The 9590-nt window shown below is 46.0% G+C and overlaps 1 protein-coding gene across 9 annotated transcripts in view; it reads right to left on the bottom strand.

The window, feature by feature from the left end:
• Nucleotides 1–206: 206 nt before the first annotated feature.
• The window catches only part of LOC111247181 (uncharacterized), a 32832-nt gene continuing 23448 nt past the window's right edge, over nt 207–9590 (bottom strand). For all 9 annotated transcript variants that reach the window (XM_086983322.1, XM_022797826.2, XM_086983323.1 and 6 more), the window contains 4 exons: nt 3816–4137; nt 2877–3340; nt 2271–2638; nt 207–1910 (listed from right to left, as the gene is read on the bottom strand). In XM_086983322.1, the coding sequence (XP_086839448.1) occupies nt 1414–1910; nt 2271–2638; nt 2877–3340; nt 3816–4137 (1651 nt within the window). In that variant the 3' untranslated portion in view covers nt 207–1413. The remainder of the gene's footprint in view (nt 1911–2270; nt 2639–2876; nt 3341–3815; nt 4138–9590) is intronic.

The raw sequence follows: 9590 nt of genomic DNA, 5'->3' as shown, positions 1-9590 counted from the left end.
AAATGAAATTTTATTTTTTTTTTTTTTTTTTTTTTTTTTTTATCAAGAAAAAAAAAAATTATAGTGATTATATTTGATTTCATCTCGATCATCAAAAAATTTATTTTTGCACAAGTGCAGAGTAATTGCAGCATAACAATATATATATATATATATATATATATATATATATATATATATATATAGCGAGACGATAAATGAGCAACTTTTTAATTATATTATACTATTCTTGTTTGTGTTTATTATTAGTGTTATAATACATGTACCAGCTCACTTTGTTGACGACCTTCCATTGAGTATGATCCTTATTTACAGCATCATTTATAACGCGACAATGATATTCACTCGTAAGTGTATAGATATATATATATATGTATATCTATATATATATATATATATATATATATTTGAGGTGTTGTGGATCATTGCTTTTTTGATATATGGTCAGTCATCACTCTTTGGAGTATTCGACATCCTTTGGCAGGTTTACTTAAAGCATGACAACGCCAGGCAGAGAATACATATGTGGGTGCACTGACTCCGCAAACCCAGTGGATTTGGGTGTTTGGCAAGAGGATCATCGTCACAGAACTACCTATTTGACTGCAACAAAACTGAACGGCAAAAGTGAGTGAGATTCGCTTCGTACTTGTGTAATTTTATGTAATAATGGCATACGACAGCCATTGACCACATAAATAAGAAAATCAATAAATAAGCGGAAAAGTTCTGCCCGTGCAAGAATCAAGGCAAGCTGTTTACTTAAAACAATAACAAATAATGAAGCTTAACGATCAAGATATAAACTTATATAATTCAATTAAAAAATTATATATATATATATCAGCAATAGGGAGATCATAACACAGAGTACAGGGACTGAAGCAATAGAGTGTTCGATAATGATAATATTCATAATGTAATTATCAAAATACGCGTGTACACCGTTCGTTCATAAAATATATGATTTTTTTTTTTTTCCCTTAATCCTTTTGTTCGCGTGTTATAATGTAGCTAATTATTGTATTATTTTTCAATTACGTAATGGTCATTAAAATACGCCGTAACGTTTGCTGTAATGAGAGGAGTGATTGATTATTCGTGAAGATCCTTTCTACGACAAAGTTGTCTAGGTACATTTCATCGTCGTCACATTGCGATACATAAGTTGCCAACAAGTCTCTCGTTTTGCCAGAAACTCCATTGCACCTCTCCGAGCCTGGATCGATTTAATCTAATTCCCATCCGTCCTTTTCTTGTCCAATTATCTTTTCTCATCGAGCTCACACCATCGTCATTATTACAGATTACACTGCGACTATATTTCCACCTGTTTGTTAGTCATTAAGACATCCGTATTGGCGCCCTACCATCATAATGCGCACTCGGAGAGAATCGAATCTTCTCAGCCCTTCACGATTCGATGACATCTGCTAGAGCGATATGTTGGTTCTGCTCGACCAGTTTCAAAGCAGCTGCATGTTTAAGCTCCTTGAGAAGTCCATTTGTAAGCACGACCCCGTTAGCCTCCGTCGGCACCACCTGAGCCACTTGCGCAGCGGCGGCGGCGGCGGCGGCGGCGGCGGCGGCGGCGGCGGCAACCTTTTTAGCCTTATGGCTACGCGATTTTGGTTTAAACTGGTGACCCTTGGTTCGTTTGGTGTGCTTCACCATCAGCTCATGAATTTCGAGTTCGATACGATCAAGGTCGTCTGGCTCAACCATGGCTAGGTACGCTTTGATCCACGTTGTGAATGTGTCAATACGTTTCTCGATCGACGCAGCTCTCTTTTCCTTTGGCGTGGCAAGTACCTCTTGACCAGTCGCGGCTTTGGCAGCTTGTAACATCTGTAGAAGACTCTGACCACCGGATGGAATCAGGATCGTGCTGCCGTTCCCAGTGGCACCTCCTGAGCGAAACAGACGGACGCAGTAAGATTACTGTTCTGCCGCAAAAAGATTAAGCCGCAGAGTAGCTGTGCATATCGAGAGATGTTATCATGTACAAATAACCGCACAATATATATAGCATCTAAACATAGGTCCAGACCTTACAGCTGGGTCCCACACAAGACACATGTCTACGTTCGTGTATGATCATACGTGGAAGGTTGCAGGCCTGATTCACAAACAACGTTTTACTACCCAATGCTTCCTTAAACAAACGTGAGATGGGACGTTCGAATGAGACGTTTCTAACTTTCGATGGCCCGGGAATTTGCTATGTACGAGGTGAACGACGAAATTATATCGATCCCGAGCGTACTTACCGAGTGCAATAGTTGCGTTTTGTGTTGTGCCATTGGGCGAAACAGTGATGATCTTGATGGGTGCTGCCGACTGGCTTCCGTCCCCGCCACCCGTTCCATTGTGAAAAGCTGCCGGAAGGCTCTGCAAGGTAAGAGCGGCTGCCGTTTGACTTGCCTGGGCGGCTTGCACGAGACTCGCCGCCGAAGGGGCTCCATTGGCTACAGTTGTCTTGGGGGCGGTATCTACACATGAAGACAGCGAAGTCGAGATCACTTTGACAGTGGGACAGCCACTAGCATTTGTCGTTGTTGATACGGTAACAGATTTCACCTCTTCGCCTTCGTCTATCTCAACCTGGGGTAATAGCGAACCGCAGTCCTGCGAACACCTTACGTCACGAAATAATGAAAACAACACAGCAAATAGTTTGAAGAACATTATTAGAACAAGCATGTTGCGATAAACAGCCGTACGCACAACTCGTACCGACTCGACCTCGTAGTATGGCGTAGTCCGCCTTCGCACGCTACACGCTATATGGACGTGTCTAGAGCAGAGACCCCTATGAGGATTTTACCTATTTCTTGAAGCAGGCATTATTATATGGTAGCATTCGTCGTACTCACTCATCGCTGTCCATAGGCTCAGCCTTCATTGAGCTGTCATGATGGTTGCTGCAGCTCGTTCCGCTGCTGTTCGTTGTTGCTCCAGCAGATTTCGATGCGGCGGCAACAGCCGCTGCGGCAGCGGCGGCGGCCGCCGCTGCTGCTGCCGCAGCTGCCCCGTTGATCGTATTGGCAATATATTGTAACGACTCCTGATGAATCCACGAGTTGTCCCCCTCATGGAACTTCTTGACGAGCGAATTGATCTTGTTTTGAATTTCCGACCAGGTATACCGTTCCTGGAAATTGGTATGAATTTGAATAATGGCCATATCTCTTGAGGCATCATTATTAAAGTTCAGGTCGGATTTGTTCCACAGTAGAGGACAATCGCGCATATAATGAATTAGCTCGCGTTCATCCTGTAGCGGCCAAGCCCGTTGCGGTCCAATATCTTCTTCCTCTTCATCGTCGCAGTCGAGAGGCTGCGATTGATGGCAACATGCGAGCGCGTCACATAGAATGAAAGCAACGAATCAAGATACGATTAGCTTGATGCCACAGAATTGCTCTTAGGTATTTCGTCACGACGCTTTTTTGTTGACAATCGGAGAAACAATTATCATAAATGCATTAGGTGCTAATACTGGAAGCCCGATAGGCATGCGAGAACTGAATTTGCCCCCATATCTTGTGCCATCCCCAAGTTGGCATCGTTGTATCCTGTATAGGAGAACATGCAAGCGGTACAGATCGAGCTGTGACTTTCGTGCAAAGTCTTCCGGCAGAATGTGTTTCATGATATCAAAAAACAAAGGTAGCAGCAACTGTGCCAAGCCCCTCAAACGCTTGCATAAACAATGGGTGCGGACGCGATAGCTGTTCTTATGTCCTGTGTATGGCAGCCATTGTAAAGGAAACGTTTGTGTAGCATTATCAGCAAATTAGAATCCTACTTACATTGATGGAGAGTGTAAGGTTAGGTAACGCCAGAGGATTTTTGGTTGGCTGCGTGGTACCATTGGAGCCATTTGCAGGCTGTAGCCGCGGCCTATGCGTATGAATCACGTGTTCGAGAAACTTGAGCTGCTGAAAGTACTTCCATTGGCAAGGATCTTCGCCGCTTCCACTGTAACCACCGGCTGCTTCGATGATGGCTATCTTGCGCACCTTTCGCGTAAATGTGTCTCGTAAGCTTTTCCACCGTTGTCTGGCATGTCCAATCTGCATGTTGACCTGTCGTGCAATATGCTCCCAACATTTGTCCTTCTTAGCCGAGTCCCTGGGGCGGGTAAAATGCATAGATGAAATCGATCAATCAGTTCTAGCTTCGCGTTTTGTAAATTCAAGACAGTTATTATGTAAATAGATAACAAATTAATATAGATGCAGGCTCTGCTACTGACATTAGAAACGATGGGGCCTGGCACGGACACCGTCATGGAGTATCCAGTGAAAGACAATAAGGACACTAGAGTACAGTTAAAAATGCGAATTTAAATTTCAAAATGAAGTTTTCTAGCCGCAAAATTTGCGTCTGCAATTGTAGAACATTTTGTAAGATGTGCGCCCGTACTATGACGGCTATAATATAACCTATATAATAGTACGGAAGGCTTTGCCAAAATGTAGCACCGACCCGAAATCCTAACGTAGAAGAAGGATGGCGATTTTATAGAATTTTTTTTAATGCGTAGCAGAACCTGTGTCGATTTTCTGGCGGTGCCTTAAATCCTCCATACGTTAGTCCTTCTTTGTGAAAAATTTATCGAATTCGCAAGCTAATGAGGCCTTCAGCTGTCTTTTCTAGGGCTATCGGCAGAGGAGACCGTCCATTGCAGCAAAAAAGCGAAGTAATAATTTTCTACTGCGTTTTTATAATCTATTTCAAATCACTAACCTTCTAATGTATCTTTATCGTTGGATAAGCCATTTGTTTAAGTTCTGTTACAAGATCGTTATGACCAAGGAGCTAACTGGGCTTGTTGACATGCTGTGCAATGTGTGCATTGTTATAGTACTTCTCATTACGTTAACATTCATAAGCATCACAAATAAAAATTTTATGAAAACTCTCCATCTCAATCTCTACCATATAATTAATTGGCTAGTCGTTTAGTTGTGACGCGACCATACGATGCATGGCTTTCATTTCCCACTGAAGTAAGAGGTATTCAGGTCACCCGTCAATAAGCGTAGCAGTCAGATGTTACGGCTCCAGTTGTAGCAGAAGCAAGGCAACCTACATCGAACAGCGAATCCGTCGGTGAAAGCTGCCAGACGGGCGGGTGGAACGCGACGTTGGTCTTAACGAACTCCACCCGGCAGCGACGCCGCTGTCATCACAGCAGGCACTACAGCAGGCCCACATCTGCCACTAGCCCGAAGCATTCCAGAGCAGGCATGGCTAACGCTTTTTTTCTTGCAACGGGCTGAGCGAACAAGTGTGCAAGGAACTAGCAAACGTTCGACGGAGCCGGTGGTTCAACGTAGGATGCGGAAAGCACAGCCACTGCCGCCGCTCGTTAACCCGATCCGACGTCGTCATGGCAACCAAGCTCGCTTGCCTTGTCTGCCAGCTAGGTAGCAAGGTAGCAACCAGGCTGCTAGACGCCCTCACCGTAACGAGGTTGCAAGGAAAGGGAAAACCTTCTTCTTAGTGGGTTTTTCTTCAAGACCAATATGCGGGCAGGACTCGTCGTCCTTGTGGTGGTGGCAGTACAGGCAGCAAGCGACCGGAGGCTATACGCGTGGGGGGCCACGGCATGGGTATATGATTTTCGGGGTTGTGGCATAGGAGTGTAACTACTATTACTGCTGCTACTGCTGCCCGAGTTAGAAATGTTAGACGGGGCTCACAGCTCTTGCTACTGCCGCTGCTGTTACCAGCGGTACTGGTGGAGGAGTCGCTCACGAGGAAGCTACATAGCAGCCTACATAACAGTCTCGAGACGCACCACAGCTCAGACTAGCGCTCCAGCTACAGAGTGTCCCTCGGGAGACGCAGAGTCGAAAGAAAGATCGAGCTCGACTAGACTCCCCACCACGAATCGCGGTGCCTCTAGCCCTCAGCTCGTGGCCCGCCTGCTGCAGGGGACACGCGCACAGCTCAGATCTTTCAGCTGAGAGGAGGTCTCAGGCCTGGCTCACGCCAACGGCACTACGCAAGTTCACCTTGAGTGAACGACGACATATTGAGCCCAATTTCCAACTACGACGACCTGCCTGCTGTTCTGCTCATATGAGCTAGTGGCCGCAAGCAGTAGCTCGTGTTATACGCGCGGTGGCCAGTGAGCTGCCGAACTAAGTTACACAAAGTATAGAGTAGGCAAAATATTTGCTTCTATGTACTATGTTGAACCTTTGTCATTGCATCAGGGTACCTTAGAGAGAAAAAGGAAACCAGCTTTTTTCTTTGAATTTCAGATAGAACAAAAGTAGCCAATTTACATATCGTTATCCAATAGAAATAACTTACGTTTTCGAGGCTTACTGGAAGTTCGAACCTATATAGTTCGAGGATAGAAAAGATATTGTTGACAAATTCTTGCCATAAGCCATAAGCTACCATAACATTAATAAATAAGCACACTAACGTATTCGAAACCTAGACATCGTCTTGATGGCAATGTTACCTCGACATCAGAAAGAAAGCTAGTCGGTAACTGCAGCTGTCCTGCAGCGATCATTACTATAACCATGGTTTTTCGTATGGCAGCTGATTTATACGAGGCTGTGTAAATATGCGTTTATTGACCAGCTTGGTAACTAGACAGACGACAAACAGACAGACAAACTATGCTAGCCAAGCTTGGTATGTTTAAAGTGTACAGATCGTAGACCGCTGCTGGTGGCAGCGATAGGTCGGGCTAACTGAGAAACCTATGTAGGCCGAGACTTGGGCATCTGGGCAACCGGAGCCAACGATGGTCGAACCGAGAAGGACAGAGGCCTAGAAAGAGCCAGAGGCCGCGTGAAGAGTCGATGTCGCACATTCGTTGGGTCGGAACAGGCTTCTACTCCTGTTATCCTCGGGGCGTAGCTTCAACCCCCAGCTCAGCTTCAGTCCCAGCCGTCTCCATCTCTGCTGCTGCTGCCGCTACTACTATTATTACCACCACGACAAGCCGTATCCCCTGGGCAGGCACGCATACACATACAGACATCTAGTGACTCACAGAGGCACTTGCACACACGCACACGGCTGGAGCTATTCGCCACCTCTGCTATCCTGTCTCGATTCCCTCAGCCACCCCAGCCCTGAACAAACGAACATCACCCCCTTGGCCGTATGGCCACTCGAGCCACCTGGCGGCCCTAGCCTAAGCGCCTGGCCGTGTGCCGTGTTCGCTGCCTTCCCCTATGTGTGTCTGTCCTTTCGTGTCTGTATTGAAGGAGTGCCGCGGCAGGCGCTTGCTTCCCGGACACCATAGCCATGTTCTGTCCGGTGCCTCCTTTCGCCCAACCTGCTCGACGACCAACGGCCCTTGCGACGCTGATGCACCTACATCCTAATAGCAGGTGCAAGTTGGGACAGCGTAGATAGGAAATTGCCACTAGGAACCCAGACTACCACCCACATATACTCAAGTGAACGTAACCGACGTTCACTGTCAGCCTGCTTACCCTGGTTGTCTACTTCCCTGCCAGCAAACTTGCTTGCAAAGGAGCTGGAGTGCCAGCTTACGCGCGTGCCTGCCAGTTAGCTTGTTAAACAAACGAATCGCTACTAATAGGGCATCCTACCACTGAAAGTGAACGCGCTTGCCAGAGCGTTGTTCAGATACTCAGCGCCCTCCCGTTGCCACAATGACTGGCCACCATCTTCCGCTTTAGCTTAAGGACATGCCATCACATGACGCTACGATTCGTTTAGTGAAACCTATCTACGAAAGTTTTTACTTATAAGTAATGGAAGCAAAAATACATTAGAACGCTTATCAGATGATTAGTTTAGTTGCTTCAGAAAGGCTTTACTACTGGGGCGCTACAAGAGTTTTCCTTTGTGAAAACACAATCGTCACAGAATCCATCATTATTACTATAGAGAAAATCTGCTTTTCCTGACTATTTTTCGACGCAGCTCTTCTCGCTCACGTTCTCCCCCGAAACGCTCTGTGACATCAATTAGGGGTTCAGGGTGTTATCGGCTATCGTTTACCATGAAACGACGAGTCAACCCGCCCTGAATCCAGTCCTCTTCTAACCTTCAGTCCAAAGCTTCCGAGAAAAGTAGGTTGCCTTCGCCGACCTCGATCATCGTCCGAGGTAGGTAGCCTGCAGGTGCAGACAACCCTACAGGATTTGAATTAAACTTGGTGATTTTCTATTGTGTAACCTGAACGTTATGGTTTTCTCGGATGAGCCGTGCTCTACACCGTTGGTTAACTGACTCGAGGTAACCCAGTGTGTATATAATATAAATTTATAACAAGTAAATACTTCTCCAGCGGTTTGCCTTTGTGTCACTCAATCTAACCTGCACGACAATAGCGCCATTTACGTCTGCTCCCTATGTTGTCGTGAGGTTCCTTTACCTCGCGTATTGTATTCCACCAATTTTCTTCGGCAAAAAAAAGTAGAGCCAACGGTAAAACAAAAAACAGAAAAGTGTCAACATCTAGGCACCTACGTCAGCTTGGCTGCCACACAGAACTCGCCAGAGAAGCTTCTCCCTTTTTTCCTATCTAGGAGACGGTCGAAGCACACACATGGATGGCAGCCGGCGGGGCAGTGTCGGCGCAACGTCGAGGGGGCTCTAGAAGTCGTGGGTGGGTTATAGCAATGGTGACTCGTCGCTTGGATAGGGGATTGGATAGGGAGACGATGGCGAGGCAAGGGGGGGGGGGATAGCGCGTGCCTGCCAGTTAGCTTGTTAAACAAACGAATCGCTACTAATAGGGCATCCTACCACTGAAAGTGAACGCGCTTGCCAGAGCGTTGTTCAGATACTCAGCGCCCTCCCGTTGCCACAATGACTGGCCACCATCTTCCGCTTTAGCTTAAGGACATGCCATCACATGACGCTACGATTCGTTTAGTGAAACCTATCTACGAAAGTTTTTACTTATAAGTAATGGAAGCAAAAATACATTAGAACGCTTATCAGATGATTAGTTTAGTTGCTTCAGAAAGGCTTTACTACTGGGGCGCTACAAGAGTTTTCCTTTGTGAAAACACAATCGTCACAGAATCCATCATTATTACTATAGAGAAAATCTGCTTTTCCTGACTATTTTTCGACGCAGCTCTTCTCGCTCACGTTCTCCCCCGAAACGCTCTGTGACATCAATTAGGGGTTCAGGGTGTTATCGGCTATCGTTTACCATGAAACGACGAGTCAACCCGCCCTGAATCCAGTCCTCTTCTAACCTTCAGTCCAAAGCTTCCGAGAAAAGTAGGTTGCCTTCGCCGACCTCGATCATCGTCCGAGGTAGGTAGCCTGCAGGTGCAGACAACCCTACAGGATTTGAATTAAACTTGGTGATTTTCTATTGTGTAACCTGAACGTTATGGTTTTCTCGGATGAGCCGTGCTCTACACCGTTGGTTAACTGACTCGAGGTAACCCAGTGTGTATATAATATAAATTTATAACAAGTAAATACTTCTCCAGCGGTTTGCCTTTGTGTCACTCAATCTAACCTGCACGACAATAGCGCCATTTACGTCTGCTCCCTATGTTGTCGTGAGGTTCCTTTACCTCGCGTATTGTATTCCACCAATTTTCTTCGGC

Source organism: Varroa destructor, unplaced genomic scaffold (assembly GCF_002443255.2).
Source record: "Varroa destructor unplaced genomic scaffold, Vdes_3.0 BEIS01000003.1, whole genome shotgun sequence".
NCBI lineage: Eukaryota > Metazoa > Arthropoda > Arachnida > Mesostigmata > Varroidae > Varroa > Varroa destructor.
The sequence above is the reverse complement of the archived record's forward strand: the minus strand, read 5'-3'. Positions and strand labels throughout refer to the sequence as shown.